Raw genomic sequence first — 26,069 nt, 5'->3', positions numbered from 1 at the left:
ATTGCAAAACACCTTTTTGGATCACACATTCCTGAGAAAACAGATGACGGATTTCACTTTGCGTGCTCTCACCAGGGTGTGTTTTTCTTTTATTTAGGAATGTGGAGCAGAACGGCTTTTTTTCCAGGGAGCCATCATCACACAATGCTTATCAGCTTCATGAGCAATTTTCTGGAATTGGCAACATTATCTAACAGCAGTTATCAATTGCATCAATGCGTACATTCGGGCCAGCTTGTGAAAACCGATCAGATCCTCTCCATTATTTCGTCACCGCACTTCTAATTGTTGCTTTAATATTCTGTGCGTTTTCACTTGCTCGGAAGCTGTCAAAACAAAATTGCAACAAGTGAAGTGAAGATGGCAGTTTTGCACGTCAGGTAATGCAGGCCGGTTAGATAACAAACACATATTATCTTCCAGTTAGCATTCTGTCTGTTGGTAATAAACAAACAAGAGACAAAACAGAAATTATATCTGTTTTCTTATCCCTTTAAGCTTGCTTATTTACACTACATATTTCTCCGTCTCAGGCAGTTAGCAACTGTGCCCTTCATGTTTTTTTCCATTAACGCCTTTGGTGTTAAGCTACAGATTACCCCATGTTTTAGGATATTCTGACTCAAACTTTTATATCTCTGTGGGAAGTATGAAAAAAATCAGCTTTTTAGAGTTAATCTGTCTTTTTGCATCCAAGTTATTTAAAAAAAAGGACTGATCACAGTAATTTGCAAAAGAATGACACACAAGAACAACGTCTGCGTTATGAACCTGTGATACTGTTTCACCACTCTCTAGTAATGAGCTGACATGGGACTGATTAGCGTTGTTGTTCGCATGATTTGCTTTTGTTGACAAAAAACATATTTTATCTTACCCAGACTTTCTTACCTCTTTCTAGATGATTAAATGATTTCTGCCTCTTTTGCAAATTGTTTTACTCGTCCTTGAATATTTCCAATTGTCACTGTTTTTGGCTCAGTGTCATATGTATATATGCTGGGTAGGCCGTCCTTAATGCATAATCATTACCTGGCATGGATGAACTGGTAAACCAGTGAGAAAATACAGTCTGCACGAGCGCGCTCGCTCAGTTGAATTATTTTATCAACAAGATAGTTGGCGTCCTCGTCTCTCCACTTTGCAGAAAGGTCACCATCTCCTTAGTCAAATTTATATAAGCCATTAGAAACTTGAAGGTTTTTGGGCTTAGAAAAACCTCTTTGTTGAGGTCTGGAGTTTGCAGACTGTTGAAAGCTTCATATAAGTACATGGTTGTTAGTTGTTATTTTCCCAGTGAAAGAGTTTGTCTTTTATACACATAGTGTGAGCATTTGATGAGAAATTGAGCGGCTTTGAGCAAATACATCTTTAGAAACAGTCAACTAGCCTCGGGCTCTGGCTGGTGAGAGATTTCCATATCAAAGCTCAGGTGAGAGAACGAGACAGGGGAGGCAGAGCGAGGAAGGAAAAGAGGGAACGTGAAGGAGAGAGAATGGAGAGGGGGGTGACTGTCTTGGAGGAGGGGTGGTGGTGGTGATGAAACAGACATTCATTCCAAAAGCGCTCTAGCCCTTGTTATTCTGTCGCTTTTTTTTTGTGCAGCACAGTTTAGTCTGTGTGTGTCAGTGCTGTCTGTCTCAATCTAAACTCCTGCATAAAAAAACACACACACGCAGAAAGGAAGGTTGGCAGGACTCAAATACAAACCAGCACCTTTCTGTACTCAAATAGCACACAAAAACTGTCTCTACAACCTTATGTTGACTGGCTCTGACCGCAGAAACAGTGTGTGGAGCAGAGAATGGTTTTCTCCCACTAATACTGAATAACATCTGACCTGTAAGCTTCTGCCAATATTTGGATCTCAGTTTAATATTAGTACTGTAGCATAGAGCCATCATTTTCCCTGGAACTATTTCTCTTCTTTAGCTATAAGTATCAGACCTGACCCCATGGAATTGATGGCGACACTCTAATTAATGGATAGAGTTTTCGTTTGACGCTTTCAAAGATGTGTGTGTGCCTCCGTATGTGTGTGCGTGTTTCTGACGAACATTATTCAGCTTTGTAGAGTTTTGTAATCCAGCCATGGACTCAGGCTAGAGTGCTAAAGTGCTGCTAACAAGGCCTGTTTAACATTCTCTCCCCTGCTCAACATACAATTATTCCACTTCGCTGCCATTAACATGTACAGTAGGACTGGGCTTTTAATTGGCCTGATATGACTAATGCCAGATCAACTTGGATTTGCTAATTAGTTTTTGCTTTAAAAGTGCCATCAGGACATGAAATATTCATTGATGTGAGGTGGAGCGAGGACTGTGGGTGGTATTAGTGGGATATTAGTGGTATAGGCAGGCTGCTCGAATGTGCTGGGAGAAGAGATTGAACCTACGTTGGCCTGTTGTGGTCGGTTATTCATACTTTGGGTGAGGTGTTAGTTTTTTCGTCATAATTTCAGACACCCACACACACACACACACAAAGAGAGACACGCACACAGATTCGTTGCGCTCACGCACGCACGCACGCACGCACGCACGCACACCACCTCCTTTCTCAACATCACAAGGCCACCTCGTCGTCTCCAGCCTCCACCTCTTCTCTCTTTCTCTCCCGCTCTCACTTCCCCCTGTGCCCTTCTCCCCCTTCCCATTATTTCATCTCCTATTTTTTTCTTCTTGCCTTCTCATCTCACATCCTCTTCTCTCCTAACCTTTCTGCGTTCCTTCACTTTGCCCTAGCCCCCCGTCGTCCCCGCGCCCACCTCCCCTTGCTCCGTCCCAGCTGTATCAACCTGACTTTTTTCTCTCCAGGCCTCTTCTTCCTCATCCTCTCCCTCCACTTCCTCCTCCTTCTCCAAATTCTCCTTTTCTTTTTTTCCCCTCCCACTCCTTAATCTTCCACCTCTCCTCCTCCGTCTCTCCTCCACCACCCCCTCCTCTGCTGTAAGTGGGCCAGGTGCCTCATGTGGCCTCCCCTACTCCATTTCTCATTTTTACCCTCCCTCTACTCCTTTTCTCATTTTTACCCTTTCTCTGTTCCCTTTCTCATTTTTATCCTTCCCCTTGACCCTAGCGCATATTTATACATTCTGTTAATATGAAAAGTTGCAGGGTCCAGTTTTCTGCCAAATACACCAACAGACTTAGCTCAGATGCGGTATTACCTGTGAAGATAAGCCGTTCAACTTGCAGTAAGTTTTCTGTTAGGACTGGAGGAAGTTATTTCACTTCAGAAAGGTTTTAACAAAGCTTTTTTTTGTTGTTCCAAAACCACGTCCTTTGTGTGTTTACATGTGAAATTCATAAATCAACGAAACAAGTGGACCTTTGTCATAGTGGCCGTACATTTTATGGGCTCTTCGGTGTCAGTGTAGTTCCCTTTATGAACAAAAGAGGTGAAGCCAATCCACATGGGAACAGAAGTGAGTAGGTTCACATCCCTTTTTCGGTGGCAAGGGGCAAATTTCCCCAACGGCCCTGTCACCACTCTTTCCAACACCGCATTTTCAAACATGTACAGGCACACACACACACACTAACTGAAACATGCATATGTAAGCGTCATTGTTGCTGTCTTTTTGTTCTCTTCTAGCACAGTGAGATGGCATTGAGCTTTTCACCTCTCTCTATTTTTTTTCCTCACTCTTCCTCTTTTCACTCATTGCCATTCTGTCTGCCTTTGTCTGTAGCTGGCTCTATCCCCGTGCCCTCATCTTTTTTACTCTATCTTTTTCACCCCCGCATCCCTCCCTCCCTCCCTCCTGTCTTGTATCTCACCTCCCCCCTCCTGGTTGTTTTGGTGTGTGTGCTGGTGTGTCATGAAGGGGGTGGCAGTTGATTGGTGGTTGGTGGTTTGGACAGACACCTGATACTGGCACTGGCTCACAATGTGGGAATGTGTGACTTCTTCAAAATTAGGTTTCCGTGGTGGGTGTTGTCCTTAGCGATGGTGAGCACCATGGTGAGAGTTTACACAGTGGTCCTTTTGTCCTTCCCTCGCTCATTGTGTTTCTTATGCCTTCTTCTCTTTATGAATTTACAGTTCTTTCCATTGCTGTCTGGGGGTCGGGGAGGTGGGCGGGCAAGCAGTAGTTCCAAAAGCCTGCAAGCCATGGCAGCAGTCAACAGGTGACAGTCAGCGTCACGTTCAACTTAACGCTGGCTGAGTGAAGAGACAGACAGATAAGGAGGGAGGGGGTGACAGAAAATGAGGTATCAGGACCGAAGTGAGGATTGAAGTGAAGCGTTTGTCTGATCAAGCCTCACTTTTCGTCAGTCACAGTGGACATAATGGCCTTGAGCCACTCTTCCGTCAATGCAAATGTCCTTTAAAAAGTCCCTTTTTTATAAAAAACAACAACAACAACAAAAAAAACCAATTACATTCCAACAAAAGAAACTTTACTTGAAACTTTACCTTAAATCCACTTCTTTTTTTTGCCAGAAGCTTTCGGAGGTATGCCATTAAAATGGAGCAGTTACTCCATGCACAGCACAGCAGCGAAACAAGGAAGACAACGAGTGTAATTGATTTTGTATCTTTGCTGATTACTCTAAGAATTTAGTCAGAAGAGGAGCTGCAGCCTTTTTGTTGAAGAGGTAGAGCCTCCATATCGATGCTATGCATTGACTAATGCCTGTGGTGATACCCTGTGTCATGTACTAAACTCTTAAGTCTTGTGGACTTAACACTAAGTGTTTAGTTCTCCAGAAGTCCACTAAGCAGTGCAGTAGATGAGAAACCTAATGAGTCTATACTGACGGTTTTCCATACTCCCTCCTTCTTCTTTTGCAGCTTGAAGGCTACTTTTTTCCACCTCCTTCCATTTCTGTTGCTTTTGTATTAGTTCCCTGTCTCTCCTCCTCTCTTTCCGTTCTCTTACATCTCCTGTCTCCCTGCCTCTTTCTTACCCTTCACTGTCTCTTTTCTGACTCCAAAATGCGAGTCTCTCTATATTTAGATACTCTTCTCCTCTCCCCTTGATTTCTCTCCCTTTATCTCACCTCCTTTTTTTTTCTGCCGTTGAAGGACAGATTTGCAAAAGCACTCCAAGATTCATCAGTGTTGTATAGCAGCTGCTTTTTGATCAGCTTGATGAGTGACAACACAGCCCCGGGCTATTATATACAAATGTGTTTTTATAAACGCTTCGCTCACTATATGTAAATCCCAGAGCTGCTCAGTAGTACAGTTAGTTTTGGGAGTGTTAGTCACGAGTGAATATTGTATGTGGAGTGCTAAGCTAATACAGTACAATGATGTGTGTTTTTTTTTTTTAAATGTTTAGTTTTATGTGCGCTCCAGAGTGTTTGTGAATAAGATTAGCAGGGAGTAAAGTCTCGTAATATTTGCTCAGGGTGATGCAGGGTATGCCTGTTGAACCTGTGAGTACACACTTAAGCTGTCGTGGGTTTTTTTTTTTTTTTGCTCCCCTCTTTGCGTGAGCTCATTGTAAGCTGTGGCCCAGTGTGGATTTGAGAAAGATGCCTCTGTTTGCTGTCTGACAGAGCGACAGTCTCACCAAGTTACCCTAACACACACAGACACACTTTCTGGACGCCCGCCTCGGCACCAGATAGCGACTGGCCACCAGCAGTGAGTCACCATCATTCAGTCATTCAGCTGTACATCGAAAAACCACACACTCCAACAAACAACAATTAGCTTTCAGCTGTCAGACATTTCAGACATGTAGTCCTTGAGGCCTACTATACAACGTGATTTTTTTTTCTTTTCTTTTTTTTTTTACGTTGTCTTCCTCCTCTCCTGGTAACCCTTTGTCTCATTTCCTCCTCACTGTTCACTTGCTTTATGTGTGTATATGTGTGTGCTTGTGTCCTAGTGTGTGTTCTTGCCTGAGACCTTTGGAGCTGGTGGCTGCAGTGACTGTTTTAACAGCTCGGGAACAGCCTGCTTGTGTTCTTTGTGGTGCAGTCATGTACAGTCGTGTCTAGCTGAGTCGTGACAGGTTGCTTTTTTGCTGTGACAGGTTTTGTGTTAAGACCTATGAGAGGGTCTGGACAACCACACACACACACACACACACATTTGCACACACACACACAGCGAGTGGCTCGCTGGCATGGAGAGGAAGAGAGAGAGAGAGATCAGAGTAAGTGTTAAATGTGAGTTCTGAGCCAGTCCGTAGCCTTATATTGTCATCATCGCTCTGGCCACAAAGCCATTTGGTGCTTTTGAAAACAGAACTGAGATTTGCCAAAATAAGAGAAACTAGAGGAGACGAGATGAGGGGATATAAAAACAAGCCCAGGGGAGAAGAGTACAATAAATGAAAATTATGCCTTTTAAACAACTTGAGTCATCAATTTTGTAATTTTATTTCGTTTGGGCTTTATTGTGACAGGGTGGTTTGAGAGTGGACGAGAAAGTTTAAGCGGGGTGAAGATACGCAGCAAATGGCTCGGGGTAGAATCAAATCTTGGCCTCTGCAGCACATATTTTACCTGCTCAACCCAGTGAGCACCCTACTGTAGTTTTGTTTTTTAGTAGCTGCTGTAGTCCAACTCATTAATGGGTAGAAGTCAAACAGCAGAATCTCTTGCTTCTTTTATGTCGAGTTTTGGCCAAGCTTAACCTTTTGTGCAAGGAAACATACAGTGGGGCAAAAAAGTATTTAGTCAGCCACCGATTGTGCAAGTTCCTCCAGCTAAAATGATGACAGAGGTCAGTAATTTGCACCAGAGGTACACTTCAACTGTGAGAGACAGAATGTGAAAAAAAAAATCCATGAATCCACATGGTAGGATTTGTAAAGAATTTATTCGTAAATCAGGGTGGAAAATAAGTATTTGGTCAATAACAAAAATACAACTCAATACTTTGTAACATAACCTTTGTTGGCAATAACAGAGGTCAAACGTTTACTATAGGTCTTTACCAGGTTTGCACACACAGTAGCTGGTATTTTGGCCCATTCCTCCATGCAGATCTTCTCGAGAGCAGTGATGTTTTGGGGCTGTCGCCGAGCAACACGGACTTTCAACTCTCACCACAGATTTTCTATGGGGTTGAGGTCTGGAGACTGGCTAGGCCACTCCAGGACTTTCAAATGCTTCTTACGGAGCCACTCCTTTGTTGCCCGGGCGGTGTGTTTTGGATCATTGTCATGTTGGAAGACCCAGCCTCGTTTCATCTTCAAAGTTCTCACTGATGGAAGGAGGTTTTGGCTCAAAATCTCACGATACATGGCCCCATTCATTCTGTCCTTAACACGGATCAGTCGTCCTGTCCCCTTGGCAGAAAAACAGCCCCATAGCATGATGTTTCCACCCCCATGCTTCACAGTAGGTATGGTGTTCTTGGGATGCAACTCAGTATTCTTCTTCCTCCAAACACGACGAGTTGAGTTTATACCAAAAAGTTCTACTTTGGTTTCATCTGACCACATGACATTCTCCCAATCCTCTGCTGTATCATCCATGTGCTCTCTGGCAAACTTCAGACGGGCCTGGACATGCACTGGCTTCAGCAGCGGAACACGTCTGGCACTGCGGGATTTGATTCCCTGCCGTTGTAGTGTGTTACTGATGGTGACCTTTGTTACTTTGGTCCCAGCTCTCTGCAGGTCATTCACCAGGTCCCCCCGTGTGGTTCTGGGATCTTTGCTCACCGTTCTCATGATCATTTTGACCCCACGGGATGAGATCTTGCGTGGAGCCCCAGATCGAGGGAGATTATCAGTGGTCTTGTATGTCTTCCATTTTCTGATGATTGCTCCCACAGTTGATTTTTTCACACCAAGCTGCTTGCCTATTGTAGATTCACTCTTCCCAGTCTGGTGCAGGTCTACAATACTTTTCCTGGTGTCCTTCGAAAGCTCTTTGGTCTTGGCCATGGCGGAGTTTGGAGTCTGACTGTTTGAGGCTGTGGACAGGTGTCTTTTATACAGATGATGAGTTCAAACAGGTGCCATTCATACAGGTAACGAGTGGGGGACAGAAAAGCTTCTTACAGAAGACGTTACAGGTCTGTGAGAGCCAGAGATTTTCCTTGTTTGAGGTGACCAAATACTTATTTTCCACCCTAATTTACGAATAAATTCTTTACAAATCCTACCATGTGGATTCATGGATTTTTTTTTCACATTCTGTCTCTCACAGTTGAAGTGTACCTCTGGTGCAAATTACTGACCTCTGTCATCATTTTAGGTGGGGGAACTTGCACAATCGGTGGCTGACTAAATACTTTTTTGCCCCACTGTATATGGGAACTTGATGCGCAACATATCACTGAAATGAACAAGTCACAAAAGTTAAAGAAAGTCCAATAATAATATCATTCAATAACTCTCTATAGTTGGATTTTTGAAGTTTAAAGTATTTCACCGAGTGCCCTAGAAAGGGTTAACGCTACGGCACCCAGCACCACTTTTGTTATTCTTTTTCTATGTTTGATGTGGAAGTACAGTACTTAACTCCCTGCGCAGAGTCTAGGTTGGATGATATGTTAAATGTTTCCAACTGGGTGGGTGCTGTCAGTTCAAAAACTGGTGACTGCCAATATATTCACAAAGGTGTGAATGTGGTGTGTGTGTGTGTGTGTGTGTGTGTGTGTGTGTGTGTGTGTGTGTGTGTGTGTGTGTGTGTGTGTGTGTGTGTGCAGGGAACCCCTACACCCATATGCACTTGCTTGTTGTAATCAAAGCAAAATCTCCTCTCAGATATTTGTTTGGTTTTAAACTGGACAAAACCAGTAAGCTTTGGGGGTCCAAGTGGAAGCTATAAGATGTTAGGAATCTTTGTACACTTTAACTATACAACCTTATATGTTATTCAATGATCAATATCTCCAACCAGTAACGTGCGGCAGTTGTTGCTTCTGTTAGCTCACATGCTTGTCTGACATGAGAACAGAGACTTTCACACCGGTTCTTTGTTCTGCAGTACTTAACATCAACTATACAATGCCAGGTCTCCGCTGCACTAGATTTGCCATTCAGAATCTCGCTTTCAATCTGTCAGCGTCTGTGTACAACTGCAGCTCGACACAACAAAAAGGAGACACTGCGCAGCTATTCAGCAGTTGCATTTTACAAGTTTGGTATGTACCAAGAGGCAGGCGGCTAGATCGGCAGAATAAAGAGACAAAAGCATAAACAACAAATATCAAGTCTCAAAAAAAGCACCCAACACTAACAGAGCCCTAAATTCAAAGTCATAAAGGGTCTTTGGGATGAGCTTAACCTTCAACAGGGAGTGGTAGTGTCGTGATGGTCGCAAATCATTTGTTTGCAGGGAACAAATCTCCAAAAAGAATTATACATTCACTACATTCATCTTACTGCACAAGCAACTCGTTGTTTTTCTTCCACTTCTCTGTCAAACATAAAATCAAATCAGCGTCACTCACCACCTATGGCCAATGACAGCCAATGATGCATGTAAGGGCATGCTGTAAGCTAGCATATGATTGGCTAAGAATTAAACCTGGGACTAAGAGGATAAGCTTACAATGAATAAACAGGGGCTGAGAGCTGGGAAATGCCAGAAGTGTAGGACTGATGGAGTTGGTGAGTTAGTAGGTGAATGAGAGCCTCAGATAGGCTACCTCTTGGTCACGACAGAGTGAGGGACACATGCCGGAAATAACCACTGCAGTATACCGTATACTGACGCAGTGACAGGAGTGAGTTGGTGACTGAACCACAGCAAATATTTAACAATGCCCCCCTCACAAAAAAAGTGAAATTTCTCCCATCACCAGTAACTGACCTTACAAATTCTCTTTTACCAAATGGAAGTAAATCCCTGCAGCTCGTTCCCAAAATCATGTGGAAAGCCATTTCAGTAAAGCGGAGACTGAGGTGTTCACTAAGAACTATTAATGTTACATGTGTTGTGATCTGGCATCCACATATTTATGCAGTTATGCAGTACAGTTGGCCAAAGTTTAACTTGAAAGTCTGTTAGCAAAAGCTGTCTTCAAGTTTTCGTCTGCATAATTTTCTTTTTCTTTTTTTTTGCTTCAGCTTGTGTTCCTTCCCCTGTATGACACACATGTAGAGATTTTGCAGTGATGGGTGTAAAGTAATTTTTTTCAATAGGACTGAAAATACAGAAATAACCTTGGTGTTTATAAAGAAAGAGGGAGAATTTATCTGTTCCAGCAGTCCAGATAATCTACTACTCTCCCTCATGAGGAAGGTAAAAGACACGATGCATTTGTGATCCATCAGAATGGATCACAAATGGGGCTGTTTTTCTGGAATCTTTTCTTAAATAAAGATTTCAAGAAGCCATGGACTAATCCTGCTATTAGACAATGCCAAACGCTAAAACCTGCACGTCCCATAAATTTCCTCAGACTATCAGGGGTTTGTGAATCAGCAGATGAGTCTCTGAACTATTCCAGTCATGAAACTTGGGTTTCACACCAACAGACCACATAAGGTGATGTGATCATTCTCACAAGTGACCTTCCCCCACCACCCCACCCCCATCTCTAATGCCACACTTACACCACTTGTCTCCACCCACCTAAAAAACCATAAACGAACACTTCCTGTTGGTGATTTCACTTCCACGTACACCGCAAACGTTTTTCACAAACCAGTAGCCTTTTCCCGTCTTTACCTGCACATGCATTGCAGGTGATTGTGGAAGATTCTAGCACTGGCTGTTAGATATTTGAATGAAACCTGCTCATTTGCAGCAATTTATTTATCAGGGTGCTCCCTCTGTCTGGCTAGTCCCGGTCCCCTTTCTGTTGATGACGGCGTGTATGGAAGAAACGACGCACTGTCTGGAGATCTGCTCTCATCCTCTCACGCGCTTCATATCCTCCCTTTCCTTTTTGTCTATCCTTGCTTCCTTTATTTCCAGCTCTCGCTTGTTTCTCCCTGTCCTCTCACCTTTCCTCCCTCCGGTATAGCCCTCTTTCGTTGTATTACAGTCCATGGCTGCTGCCTCCACCCCCCCAACCCCCCAAGCCTTGCGCTTCTCCCTCCCACTCCCCCCCCCCCCTTTCATTTTGGGTTCTCCGACAGTGGTAATGAGATGTTTCATTATTTGCATTTCACAGCTTTTAATAGAGGGAGAATTTAGGCTAAGCCCCGGGTCGTCAGTCAGGGAGTTACCATGGGAGACATAGCAGGCTTAGGGGCCTAGAGAGAAAGATAGCCCAGAAACTACATTCACTCACACACACACACACACACACACACATATCTTGGAGTGTGAAGGAGGAAGACACAGGAAAAAGACAACAGAGAGATGGTCACATGGATCTTCTCACCCTTTTTTTAAAACTCTAAAATAATAAGTAGTGTCACAGGTTGCAAGGCATTTAAGGTGAAGCTGAAACCCAGCCAGGGTATTTAAGGTAAAGGACATCAACACCAGTGTGTTTGAGTCACACCTCTTTCCCACCTCTTTCCCAGTCCATCCTTACTATGAGCAGATTTCCATTAGATCACTCTAGGCTTAACACCTGCCTGGCTGAAGGTGAGAATGCATGGTGCCGGAAAACGTCTGGAGCTGCTTAACCGTATAGATCAGTGGGACGGAATGATGGGAGGGTTGTAGAGGCTGATCTTTTTGGATGTGCAAAAAAAACCCCAAAACAATAAGAAGAAATACAGGTAACTGCATGAAAGTCTTCAGGTGAAAATAAGGGAGGTGCGGGTATTGTTTTTGGTCAGTGTGTGCAAGGTGTGACCAAGGATGGAAAAGCAAGGGATGAAGGGAGTTTTGCTAAGTCTCCCTAAGCCTCCCGGATCCTCTTTGGTCCCTCTCCACATGACATGGCTATCCTTCTTTGAGTCAATCTCTTCCTCCACCTTGGCTCCTTGGATGCCGGCCAGTGAAACAGAGAGTGGGCAGAGAAAGGGAGAGTGAGGTAGAGGTGCAAAATGTGGCATGATTAGAGCTGGTGGGGAAGGTGGAGAAAATAAAGGTGGACAGATGGAGGGCGTGTGATAAAAGAAACAAGGGGAGAAGGGGAGAAAACACAGAAAACCTACAGGGAGATTTAAAGAAGTCAGAAACGGAGATAAAATGACAGACAAGAGATTAGCAATAGTTTTTTTTCAACTGACAATAAAGGAAAAAGCAGCTAAGAACAAGCCAGCTAATAGCTTTGTTGTTTTATTTTTTATTTTTTCTAATTGCTTGCATGCCTGCCTGGGCCTGGCTCTGTGTCATATACATGTGTTTGAGTATGTGTGTGTTATTTTTGTTCGTGCCCGCCTTGTTGATGAACTGCCACCCTGGCTTGTCCCGGAAGGCTGCCAGCTCCGTCGGATTGGGGATTAACCCCGGGATAATGGCCTTGATGCCCAGTTGAGTGGAAGCAAAGCTGTTTAAAAAATATTGGCTGCCTGAGTCACTCTCCCCTCTCTTCCTGTCTCCCCCTCTTTCTATCTTCTCTCTCCATCGTTCTAGCCTTGGCGTTTCTGTGATTCTCTGCTCTAGCTCTTTTTTTTTTCTCTGTTTTTCAGTGGTCTTTATCTCTTCCATTCTCATCTCTCCAGCTCTACGTTTTTTTCCCTCTGTCTCCCTTTTGACTCTTCACCTTGCTCCGTTTTCGCGTAACCTCGTCCCGCATTCAACGCGACCTCTTGTAGGACCCTGATTTGTAAAGTGTTCGGCGAACATCGATAACACTCATCACACATTCAGTTTTACATTGAAAATAATAAACCTTGAAATTCAATAGAACTTTTTTTGTTTTGTTTTTTAAGTAGTGGAAGCAGTAGATTTGAAACTAGAAAGTAACAGCTGCCCTGTGCCACATGTGTATGTAAGAACAGTGCCTCTATTGTTCAGCCGAATATCATTTTAATTCCCTTTATGCATGTTCTAATTTGTTCCAGTACTTTTCTCTCATTACGCAGAAAAAAAGAGTCCACTCACATTCAAATAAACAAATTCTTACTTCCTCTTATTTTTGTCGGTATTAGTGTCAAAAAGCCACGTAATATAAACAACTTAGTTTTATTCTACTTTGTTTGAAAGGTTAACACAGCACATAATCATTCAGTTCAGACCTGCCACCTCGGTTCCTTTTTCCACAGAAACTGCCTGCTCTGATATGATAGGGTGATGGTGCAAGTCAGTACTAGAAAATATGCAAAAAGGAGCGTGTTGCCTTTTTAGCTTAACTGATAAAATTCTGTAGCTCAGGCATGAAGCCGGGGTGGTTGACAGCATAAATGCCAGCTCTTGGCTACCGAGTCCCGCTTTGATATTCCTCTGCCTACCTCCTTATATTCATTCACTTCTTCAATCTCTGGCCAGTTTCTATTGCATCCTCCCCTGCTGATTGTCAAAGACAGCGCCAAGATAATGATAGGGATGTTAAATGGGGGGAATTCAGTGTAATAAGGCCTGCTTTTGTTTATGAATTAAATGAATTGATCTTGTATTAGTAAAGATAAGAGATCTATTGCAGCACTGTGCCCTTTGGCATGTATTCTGTAATCCGTGCTGTGCTATGTTCATTATTTTGAACATAAGTCTAATATTCGATCTCGTTTAGCTGCCGTTGGTCTCCATAGACTCTTGAAAGAAATATCTGAAACAACAATGTAAATGCAAAACACAGAAAAGTGGTGTAAATGAACCAAACGAATTTTATACGCGCAAAAACAAGTTCACGCTGTACTTTAAATGTTTTTAAAATGTTTTCACTCTCATGATTTGATCAGTTTGTGTTTTTTTCTCTTGATTTATTAATGGCTTTATTTATTTATGTGGCCACTCAAAATGGGGGCTGTGTGAACTCTGTGTTCACTCGGTTTGACATGTCGAACTCATTTTATCAAATAATGAGCTGAATTGTTACATTTGTCGAGCAGAAGGCCACAATTTGAATTTGGAGTGATTAGCTGAGGGTGGCGGTTTTGCGAGCAGCACATTGGCCACTTAATGATAATTTGCCCTGACCAACTGGAAATCCTTTAATTCAAAATAAATACAACTGCAAACTGCCCAGATACTGCTAACATGCACATGAAGGAATTTTAAAGCCAGTTAATCTGTGTACCTGCTGACAGGAATGTTAATGACGGCTGAATCAACAAACACCAAAAGTAAAAGTGTGCTTTTGAGCGAGTTGTATTTGCTAAAATATGTCGTGCAATCCCATATTATCACCCTGTGCGAAGATGTTGCACATGTTGTAACTTCTTCATCCAGAGTGATGTGCGAATCCCTCGTGGAATCTCAGCGTTGGCCTGCCGTGAAAGCTCTGTGTTAAACCCTAGTACAAACAAAGTATCGCTCTGCCTTTGATCCACAAGGACCTTGCGCTCCGTCTCCCCTCGGTCCTGTGCGGTCAAGGAGGCAGAGAAGTGGCTCAGAGGGACAGGCTGCATTAAGAGAAACAGAAGAAGGAGGAAGCCCCATTCTCTCACTCCATCACACGTCTCATCTCTTTAGTCGTCTGGCTGGGGCCTAAAGTGACTTTGCCGTGATGTGACCAGGACAAACCGGGTGTGATGCCATGACGGCTCTGCTAAGCGTGTGAACGTGGGTGTTTTTAGTTCTTGCATGTGTATTGTGTATTTAGGGGCAGGGACTGAATGTGTGTGCGTGTTTTGAGGGGAACGGTGCTTTTGATTTTGTATGTGCGCGCGCGCGCGTGTGTGTGTGTGAAGAAAGGAGGGGTTAAGGAGGACAGTCACTTTTGATTTGGCCTCAGAAGGGTGACAGGGACTTGGAGCTCCAGTGGCATGCTTTACTGAAACAATCTTCTCTGACCTCAAACAGGCGCACACAGACTGTCAGCCTGCCTCCTGATGACTTGTTCCTTGCTTCTTTTTCATTATTTATTTTTCACTTTTGCAGTGAAATTTCATATAAGGATGAAAAGCTTTTTCTTCCTGCTGTGTGACAAACATTAAAGCCTGAAAGCAGGCTTTAGTTTCTGTAGCCTTGGTGAGACTGCTAATGCTTTGGATGAGACGCAAAAGTCTCTGGCTCGCTCTCTGTATGGCTGATTGTTTGACAAGTTCATTTTACCTTGCCTTCCATTCTTGCATCAGATATATACAGTATATTTGAAAAAAGTAATGATTTAATATAACTGCAGGCTGTACTCATATTGTAGAAGGGATGGGTTTTGGTCTTGGTGATTCTGGGGTAAAAAGGCGGAGACCTTTAAGGAAGAGAGAAGCTACTATGAACACGATGTTTATGTGTAGCTCAGGATTGGTTCCTCTGGAAAAGGAGTCTTTGACTGGAGGGATTTGGACATGCTGAAATTAAACAAGCCAATTAGGCAAGCAAAGAGTTTAGAGGTCAAAGCGCTCTCCATTAAAGCTGCTTTTCTCTACCTAACGACTAACTCAGTATGTCTCGAGTCTGTTGAGGCAATAAATCTGATTATACCTCTCCCTTTCTTTCTCTTTTGCTCTCAGTCACTGCTGTTTGGGGTTTTTTCTTGTTTTACACTCCACTGGTTGCTGCTTTTGGTAAATCTAAGGCATCATTTAACATGTTTTGGGGTGCAATTCTAGCTGCGCGCTCACATTACGTTCAACCAAACTCAATGACACCTTTTTTGTACCTGGTCTATTGTATCAGAGCACTACCACAGGGCCATTATCATTAGATCTATGGACACCCATCACAGCAGAATATGAAAAGTCGCAACTATACGCTGATAAGGATTGTAAGCTGTATTTAAAATAAGTCAGATCAAATTACAATCACATTTTTTTCCCCCTCATCTCGTGGTGCGTAGCACTGATGCACGATATCTGTGTCAGACGTTTCTGACTTCTCTCAGTTATAGATGTGCAATGAATTTTGTTACAAACTGATTCCTGCACAGGCTGTAACTAATGGTTGTTTTCATCACCTGCTAATCTGCCGGCTTTTTCAACTTAGACGTTAATCCCTCTCTCTACACACCATTAAATAATAATGAACATTCCTATAGTGCAATTTTAGAAAGTCCAAGGTGATTCTTAAGATGTCCTTTGTCCAACTTTGATTTTAAAACCCAAAGAAATTTTGGTTAGTGTGACAAAGAAACACAATTTTTTTTAATTTCTTTTCCTTTTTTTCATGTTACTCATTCAGTCATCTTTGTAACACAGACGGAAACAGAGAGCTGGCTGATCCTAAATGTGTGAGCGAAGACATTATTGCTCCACCTAATGACTTGCTATAGCTGACTTCCTCTAAACTACCAACAAATCTATGTCTGAAATCGTGCTGACCGCTGCTGAACGGTGTGTGTGTGTGCTGTACAGTGACCCTTTATTTCTCCATCCATGTTGGTTGGGAGAAAAAAACGCCAGGCACAGAAACCACAGGAAGATATCTCAGTGAATAAATGACTCCTTTTGTGTTTTATCTGGCTCTGAGAGCAAGTCTATCTTATAGACTTGTCTATACAATTGGATGTGCCAGTGGCCCTGAGAGAAGAAGAGCAGAGGGATGAGGAGCAGAACAGCTATGTCTTTAAAGCTGCTCGGTTTGTCCTCAGAGGTGAGAGGTGAAGACTCTCAATACCTCTATCAGAGCAATGCAGAAAGGAAAAAATATTTCAAGGTTAAACTGCCAATAGATTTTTTCTGAGAAATGTGTGAGCTGGTGGATAAAAGCATTGCGTCAAAACGTACCTTTTGAGACTTTGAGGGACACTGTTATTCTACCTTCACATCCAACTTTCCTCCTCCTCGCAGTTTTTTTTTCTCTCTGACGAACACCAATCACAGCGAAAGGTTTTGAGCGTGCTTTGCATTGATTGTTTTTTTTTTCTACTTGTGCAAGGCAGGCTTCACTAGTTGTCACCATCACTCCATCCACTTGTCCACTGCTGTTCATAGGAGGTGTGTTTGTCCAAGTGGACGTGGGAGACACTGTGGATTTATCTGATCTTACAAGCCATCAGGTTGAGCAGAGCTTTGCTAAACATGACCTGAAGTGTGCCGGCCCCCGAGCAAACGCTGCTGTCACCTTGGCCAACCCGAGCTGTCATCTCTTAGAATGGCCCATGAGAGTTGACAGCTGTGGCGTTCCCAAAACAAATCACTGCTGCGTTTGGTAACACTCTGCGTCCCCACGATTTAGCCCTCACCGAGACAAGAGCAGGAGCGGCGGCTGCTAATGCTCTGGCTAATGTACTGCCTGCATGTGTGGGTCTTCTTCTTCCTCTCTCTCCCTCTCTCTCCCTCTCTCTGTGTGCATGTACATGTTTGTATTTGAAAAATCTTAATGTGGTTTCTCTTTGTTTTCCTGCCACCTTCTTCCCTGGTTCAACATAACGATGTTCACGTCTCCCTTTGTCTCCTTCTTCACTCCCCTCGCTATGGCCTTTTCCTGCAGCGCTTCTCCAGTGTTTGAGCTCACAGTACATCTTATGTGTCACCTAACCTGTGCACAGCAGGCTTTACTGTTTCATCTACATTCAAAGGAAAAAAATGATAAAAAACAAAAAAAAACAAAACAAAAAGACAAATCAGAAATTGTTATTTGTGTGGCTAAAAGTAGAATCTCTCTTATGAGATAAGAGATTGTAAACATTCAAGTCGTGAGCTTTTTTATGGGATTTAATTTGCAAGAATAACAATAAAATATGACAGTCTTCCGGTTGTACCACCATGAAAGTTAGATCTTTGTTCCCTGACAGTCAAGCCACTCCACAATTTGTCATTAAGGGTCCTTTCTTTGTAGTTTAAAAAAAAAAAAAAAAAACCCTCAGTGTTCGCAAACCTTGACTGAACCGTGCAAGATCACAAACACTGAGGTGAAGGTTCAAGAGTGGATTTCTGTCTTAACTAGACAGCTGATTGAATATTCATAGTCAAAGGGAAACGAGAAAAAAAATAAAAATAAAACAAATAGGAACCGAGGCTGTGTTTATTGATATATGTAATGGTGAAGTGGTCCGTACTAAATGAGTCTGTTTGCTCCCTCAACAACTGTTTTGTGAAAGTGTTACACTTTTTAACTGACATTTTTAATGAGCTTACACATGCTCTCTCTCTCTCACACACAAACTCACACACACACACACACACACACACACACACACACACACACACACACACACACACACACACACACACACTCGCAGCCACACACACTCCCACACACACATAAATGTACCTGTCAGACACGGTTTAAACACAGAGAATTTTGACTATTTGTTACTGGGCTGTTTTTAGACATCAAACTACGGCATTTGAGATGTGGTTTCCATTGATGTCAGGTTTTTTTGTTTTTTTTATGTCACAGTCATTACTGATATATCCTTACCCTGGCTCATCTATAAAAGAGTGGTTCAGTTAAATTCAATTTTTTTCTCCCCTCGTTACATGAAAATTAAATAAGGTTTGCAAAAGTGGATTAGATTCTATTGCTGCTATATATACATATTTATCTATTTCTCTGCATTGCAGAAACCAGATGTCCGTACTGTACATTTGAAATGGTACACTTAAAATATTTTGATATGTTTTGCAGATTTAGTTGACTGATTGCACGTCGTCTTTAATTTTCCAGCAGATGTTTGGAGGAGAGGCTTTTGTTCAACTACACAGATGAACAACAGGAAGGAGGACATGGAGATCTCGTCTCACTACCGTCAGCTTCTCAGAGAGCTCAATGAGCAGAGGCAGCATGGCATCCTTTGCGATGCCTGTGTCATTGTGGACGGAAAGATCTTCAAAGCTCATAAGAATGTCCTCCTGGGATCGTCACGCTACTTTAAGACTCTTTACTGCCAGGTAAGAGACCTCGTTGGGGCAAAAAAATGATCTTTTACAGATATTTTTCCTTTATAGCATGAGGTAAATATTTTTTTTAAACCACTGCTGTTAATACTCCTTCTTATAACCCTCCAGGTTAAAAAGGGGGCAGAGCCTCACCACCAGACTACTGTCACTCATCTGGATATTGTCACAGCAACAGGCTTCAAAGCCATCCTGGACTTCATGTACTCGGCGCACCTTGCTCTCACCAGTAAGAATGTGATTGAGGTCATGTCAGCTGCCAGCTACCTGCAGATGACAGATATTGTCCAGGCTTGCCACAGCTTCATCAAGGCTGCACTAGACATCAGCATCCGCTCAGAGATGGCTGATGAGCTGGCCGATTTTGAAATGGGCGCTGTGGCTGCTGCTGGCCTAGGTGGAGGCGGGGGCGCTGGAGGTGGTGGAGGAGGAGCTGGTCTACCAGGGGCAGGGGGTGTTGCAGGAGCTGGTTTAGGAGGCGGAGGGGGCATAGTGGGCATGGCGTCTGAAGCCCTTGCTTCCATCATGTCTGGTCGCAGCACCTCTCCTTGGCTGGCTCGCCGGACCAGCCCGGCCAACTCTTCTGGGGACTCAGCCATCGCCAGCTGCCATGAGGGTGGCAGCACGTATGGAAAGGAGGACCAAGAACCACCGAAGAGCCATGAGAGCCAGGAAGAAGCCTGCCATGACTCTCAGCCTGCATGGCCTCACGACTATCGGCCTGGCATCACTGTCAAAGAGGAACAGGTATCCCCTGCCTCCTCCTCTCATCCCCGGGACACTCCCAGGGGGGCAGCCCAAAGCCAGGCGGAGCAAGGGACTGGGGGACCTGGTGGAGGAGGTGGAGAAGGGCCCTGGCAACCTCTGTCAGGATCAGGGCGAAGGAAGAACAGGAAGAACAAGGACACAGTCAGACATATTACCCAGCAGGCTGAGAGGAACTGGGACCGCGAGCGGGACAGAGAGAGAGAAAGAGACAGTAGGCCTGGATCTCCTCTGCCCTCCATGCTGGCTGTAGCTGGATGGAACTACAACGGGCAGGATATCCCAGGTAGGACTGACAAGCTTAGAACACTTTCTCCTATTTGTGGAAAGTTTAAAAGCAGTAATAGTGAAAACAAACCGGGTGTCTTTAGGTCAGAAATGTGGTCTTTAGATTATCAGGTCAACAGAACAGCAGCAGATGGAATTAAATTGGACAGGCTCTCAAAACTGGTAGGATGGAGGGAGGCCAAAGAAAGCCCTTTGTGGTGCTGATTTGATGACTTTGAGGCTTTAGGGTGTCCTGGAGTTGCTAGAGTTTTACAATGCTGGTCCCTACTTAGTTAGTTATCCAGTCATGTAATTAGTGATTACTGGTGAGATAATAAGATCAGGTTATTTAATTGGGTGAGAGTGTCACCTAACACCTAACTGTAGCAAAATCTAATTTATCTTTTAAAAGCCATCTTCTAACCAACAGACCAGTAGATGTGTTGGAGCAATTAAATTGCCTTGTTGACTTTATGTGCATTAGAGTGTGCATGACACTTTACAATACGGTGCATTAGTGCCTAATACTTTCATTCCTGCATGCATATTTCAATGCATGTCAGCTATCCACAGTTTACTAGTATAAAATGACCTCTTTTCCTCCTCCGGGGTTGAGATTAGCGAGCTTATACACTAACGTGTTAGGCCTAAGATGATTATCTCAAATCTTGGAGGTGTGAGGTGAAGCCTGGGTAAATGCAGATGGATAATGAAATCCTCTCCTTACTGCAGTTTATGTAAGCCACACTCCCACATAAACAAGCAAATGCATATGCAAACACACTCATGAACACATATTTATTTTGAGAAAGCCTGTCTTGATCCTCGGCCTTGTGTGTTTAGTGAATTCCTTTAGACTAAAACTTATACATGAAAAACTTACCTGTCTGTGTGTGTGTGTGTGTTCGTTCACCTCTGTGTGAGTGTGAGCGTGTGTGTGTGTCTATGTGAAGCCCAAGGCGTCGATAGGTAGATCATTAAAAGTAAGGGAAGCTAATCCTGGGCGCATTAAGGGAGTTGGCTGTGAAATGGGCACACGCGTCGCGCAGCGAAAGAAAACAGGATAATTGAATTGACCTGGGTCACTGCACGGATTACCAGCGCGTCCTCGCCATCCCAAGCTCCTCCCCTCTCTCTGGGGTTTAGGGAAGGACCTTCTGGAAAGGGCGAGAGGAGGGAAAAGGAAGAGAGCGTGGCAGATGAGAGGGGTAATGAGAAGGAAAAACGACAGAGACAAAAAGAAACGCACGTTGGAAAGTGCATCGTACCGGGCTTACGAGAGTTAGGCTGTGCATCTCAAAGTCTTCTAAGCAAGGTTATTGCGGTTACTAAAGCTAAAACCGGGAGTGGATATGAAAAACAAAAAAATGTTTTCACAAACTGAAATGGAAATTAAAAATTATACTTCAGAAAGAAGAAGTTTAAGTTAAAGAAAGATTGAATTTGATCAAAAGCATGAGGAGACAGAATTCTTCTTAATTTCTTGCCCTTGGTAAACAACCGCATGTTATAATAAAAAAAGGCCTTTAAAACTAATTAAACCCACTTTGGAAATCAACAAAAAGTAAACTGATTAAATTAATAAAAATGTCCCAGGTCCCTGATTTTGTGATTGTAGTACGGTGCCAGAACCACATGCACTCACAAGCTGAATGGCTCTATTAAGTCCCTTGGCTATAACCATGGTTCTGAGCTGTGGTGGAAAGAAGAGTTTAAGCCTGCCTGTGGTGAAGCAGCCATTAATAAGAAAGGTGTTGTCTCACCTAAAGGTTAGAGGAAGTCTAGTGTTGCTGCTGGTGTAGACTCGCCTGGTGCTCGCCAAAAGGCAACCATTTATCCTCGCTTTCACCCGGGTTTTGGGACTGGGCTCAGCATGGCGAAGAATGGAAGGATTGGGTCTCCTTCAGTTGGATGCCATTTAGCAGTAAAACATCATGTTACCAGTGGGCTTATTTGAGATTTAACAGCGGCAGTTTATATCAGGATGTGTGACACCATATTGTGTATTGAGTCCGTTTGCAGTGGGTGGTGTCTGTGTGCTCAGTAAAAGTTTAGGGGATTGCTGAACAAGTTTAGTGGCCTGATATTAGTCAGGGAGCCTGTACGGGGAGTGGTGATTTGTTTTGGTTGTGGGAGTGCTCCTCTGCTCGTAATGTGTAATGTCCACAAGTTTGTTTGACAAAGTCAGGGTTAAAAATATACAGGATGTCTGTGAGCTTATGAGAGTTAGTGTTCTTAAGTCCTAAGTCCCCCTTAAGTCCAGGATTTTGTCACCTCCAGGCAAAGATCACAATCAGGAGTGAAGCTGTATGGAAATGCCAAAGAATTAGAAAGTGATGCATGATTCTGTTACAGATTTTTCAAATATAATATTAGAAAGCGTTACAGCGATGGCAAAGAGTTACGTCTGTTTTATGACAGATTCTTTGCTGCTACTTGACAAATAAAGAGCTTATAATAATGGAACACTAAAAGCTCCCGCTGACACATAAATAATATTAATTTAAAGATGAAAACAAACAGACCCAACAAACGTAAAACACGTACATACACAGCCTATTGCTGCGATTGTTATCCCTACAAATAGAAAGCCCACGCTGCATTATTTTGATGATGTGACCATGGCAGGTCTGCTACTGTATTCTTTAGGCAATAAAGTCTGTAATTACTGAGTCATTCATTCTTTACTTCATTAGTTTTACTGACGTGTGGGATCGAACGCAGTTTATCCTACTGCCAATTATATAAATCAGAGCGCATTTAATGTTTGCCTGATAAACGATTTTCAAGTTTTCCAAATAATTGCCTGAGTTCCTGCTGATTGACTTATAGGCTGTTTTTTATTGTTTTTTTGTAGGGATCATTCTGAATGGTCACATCAGTTGAAAAGAAAAAGCATACATGGCAAGTATGCATAATAATGATGATGATTCATTCCATTCACTCTCACAGTAAGCCAAGACACTGCAAGCAGGCGTTAAATCAGTCACGTTGAAATAAAAATGCAGACATAATAAATGTTACTAATACAACAAAGCCTGCTAAATGTGCTTATTGTGAGGTGGTAGGTTAACGGTTTAGAGTTAGTTCGTTAGTGTGGTGAGGGTGTTGTTTCATGAAGTCCAGTTGTTGCTTGTCATAAAGGGTATCCAGGAGAAAGGGCACCTTCAGTCTTAGATTAGCTTAATTGCTTCATTCTTTATTGATGAGAAGTGCCTAGACGCACTCTCTCCCTCACTCCTTCTCTCCCTCTCTCTCTCATTCATTCATCTGTAATCAGTGTCTATGCTTTGCTATTAGAAACGCTTATATGACGCACAACCACGAGGATTTCACTGGATCATTCTCTAATATAAGGATAATGTATAGCTGCGTAAAGGCTCAGTGTATTAGCGTGCATGAAAATGCCATGTGCCCATGTTGACATAAACAGCTGCGGGAATTAGGATTTGTTTTCTTTAGATCCCCTTCCGTTGCAAGCATCTGCTCTGTTCACTTGATGTCATTATTGAGGCCAGTAAGCACTCAGCATCCTTTTCTCTCCCGTGCTAACGCTTGATCTCCGCATTTCTTACGTTCACCTTGTCTGCCGCCACGAATGTTTGAAACATCACACGTGAAGCCAGAAAAGAAACCAGCCGCGCTTACATCTCAGGGAACTGAAACATGTGTATGTTTCTTTTTTACACAACACTATATTAGAGGTGACAATTTTTGAGGAAGAGAGTTTTTAATAGTCTGTACTTCTTTTGCCTGCATACGTCTCAAACCTTTGAATAATTATCCAAGATTATTTTTAGTTTGGCCCCCGCTGCTTCGTCCAGACCTGGATTAGAAAGCTCCAGCAAATCAAAGACATTGTTTTGAATATCAGGAGTCAATTTTTTATTTTTTTTAATCAGTTTAGTATATTCTTCTGTGGGGCCTTGAGTCAGCCTCTCTTTGTGTAATCCACGCAGGGTGTGCAATCAGTTAATCAATTTGATGAATGTGGTAGCTGTGTTTAAAGGAGGTAAAGTTGGTAGTCTGCTAATCTTGGGCCGGTAGCTCAATCCCCGGCTCCTCTAGTCCGCATGTCAAAGTGTCCCTGGGCAAGAAACTCAACCCCAGCCCTGGCTGCCCTCGATGTGTCAGTGTGTTAGTGGATGCGGCTGTGAGTGGTCCACAAGACTGTAGAGCTGCTACTTAAGTGCAGTTCGTTTGATTAAACAATATTAAATATTTTTTTATTAACCATGAAAGTGAACCTCAAATGTGCATATGAGCAATAATATTCTTGGCAACTCATGAAACGTAAGATTGTGCACACTACACACAATCTCATACAGTATTTATAGATATCGCCAGATATCAGGAAGATGGCTAAGTTGTGACTATATGAGTGTCATTTTGAGACATTATGTGCCGTCTGTGCTCATTTTACTTATTTTATTAAAGTAGGAGTCACTTCTTTGGTTGGTGGATATGACATTTTGGAGGCAGACGTCACCCTTTCTTCTGAACCTGCCCCCTCAGACTGAGAAGAAGCCAGAGCTGCTGAAAACACAAGTTAACGATTGATTAAAAAAAAATTCTTGCTGCTTTTATACTTGGGGCAAACACAAACTTGATCTTTATCCCACATAATAACGGCACTGGAAATACTTTTTGCGTGTGTTTTTGCTGGTATTAAAACATACACACACACACACACAGTGACCTTTAGTGGCAGCTTGGGGGATTTTGGCAATGGCCGGTGTGATATACACGCTCACATACACACAGCTTAGAGCATCTGATTATGTAGACGTGAACAGTTCAATCACACGTGGGCTGTTCTTTCCATTTCCCTCTAGCTGTTGCACATTGATTACATCGAGAATCTTTTTTGAAATCCAACATCTTTATCTGACTCTCTTCCTCTCTGCTCTGTGGCCTCAGAGTTCCCCTCCTAAACCACTTATTCACATTCGCTCACACATATACCCACAAAGATGCACTAAAAAGAGTGAAATCGTTTTTCCATAGAAACTCATCCTGTTTATTCGCGCGAGCTCTTAAGCGTTGCAGTTGGTGCTGCGTGTTTTGGCGTCCTCGAGTTCACATTTTCATCCTCTCGTGCCTCCTGGAGCCTCCTGGAGCCACTCGGGGGCCCGCAGACAGGTGCTCTCAAAATTGCCCTCTACTTTGCACTTCCGCATAAACTTTCTCTAATTTTTTTTCCCTCTTCGTCTCCCTGCGCTCCTCTCCCCAAGTCTCGGCAGTCTAAAGGTGAACACTTGAAATAATGAATCGGATCCCCCTTTCGCCCCCTTCCTCTCTGTATTCCAGTTAAGACTCTCCCCATAGTATTTGCACTTCATTAAACTTGAAATAGGTTTAATATTTAAAACACCATGAACAGATTTCAACCCCCACACCCTTCGAACACCTCTCCACTTTTTCCTCTCCCATCTCCTCGCTCACGGTTTAATAATCTACTCTCATATTTCGTCCCTAATTCACTCCTCCTTCATTAAAAACCAAAATAGATTTAATATTTTAGACTGTGTAGACTTAATTTTTAACCCCTTTCTTCATGGCTTAGTGTTTGACACATGACGGGTTAGATAACTACATCATGTTGAGGCCTCTCTTGTCAATCCCCCCGATTCACTTTTTCACTCACTCCAGTTCACTTTTTCTCGTGCCTCCTGGTTCATCTTTCTCATTTTTTCCGCCGTCATTCTATTATCAGTTGTGTCTCTCTGCGCCTTTGTACTGCAGACCTCTCTCTATGCCTCTTTCTGTCTCCTCCACCCTCTGTTTGCTCTGCTGCTTTGTCCTCTCTGACTGCATAGCTGATTTTGGACCTTTCCTCCCATCCTATTGACTTCTACGGCCTGTTCACCCCACCTCCTTCAGTTTCCCCCTTCTCCCCTCCATCCTCTCCTTCCCCTTTTTGTCCTTTGCTACCACACATACACAAACTCATTTGCCCCCTTGTATGGTCTTTTATGTTCTCTGGGGAGTTGTGACAGAACACTGCAATACTCTTTTTTCCCCTTTTGCTCTTTCCATCTCCTTTTCAGTCCCCACTAAATTTAAAAAGAAAAAAAGTTCCATTATCACTGTGGTAACCAATCGTTTCTCACCGCCCACCAGCCCTCTTTGTCATATGACCTCACATCCTGCTGGACATTACGGGCAGTCCACCAGCTAAAAGCCCCTTCTCCTACTCCACCACGGCATCACACCACACACACACACACACACACACACACACACACACGTTCACACAATTTTTCACACTCTTGCTGTCTGTCTTTTTCTCTCACAGCACTCTCTCTCTCTCTCTCTCTCT

General features: G+C 43.1%; 1 protein-coding gene across 3 annotated transcripts in view; it reads left to right on the top strand.

Annotated features, from left to right (window-relative positions):
• The window catches only part of zbtb46 (zinc finger and BTB domain containing 46), a 61,363-nt gene that overhangs the window by 4,363 nt on the left and 30,931 nt on the right, over window positions 1–26,069 (top strand). For 2 of the 3 annotated variants that reach the window (XM_085393008.1, XM_085393005.1), the window contains exons 2-3: window positions 18,486–18,709; window positions 18,827–19,766. In XM_085393008.1, coding sequence (XP_085249134.1) covers window positions 18,524–18,709; window positions 18,827–19,766 — 1,126 coding nt within the window. In that variant the 5' untranslated portion in view covers window positions 18,486–18,523. The remainder of the gene's footprint in view (window positions 1–18,485; window positions 18,710–18,826; window positions 19,767–26,069) is intronic. The other variant, XM_085393007.1, reaches the window with a different exon arrangement.

Source organism: Rhamphochromis longiceps, linkage group LG20 (assembly GCF_057381845.1).
Source record: "Rhamphochromis longiceps isolate RC_006_pf linkage group LG20, R_longiceps_female_GT1.1, whole genome shotgun sequence".
In the NCBI taxonomy this organism is placed as follows: Eukaryota; Metazoa; Chordata; class Actinopteri; order Cichliformes; family Cichlidae; genus Rhamphochromis; species Rhamphochromis longiceps.
This window is presented reverse-complemented; position numbering and strand designations above follow the sequence as displayed.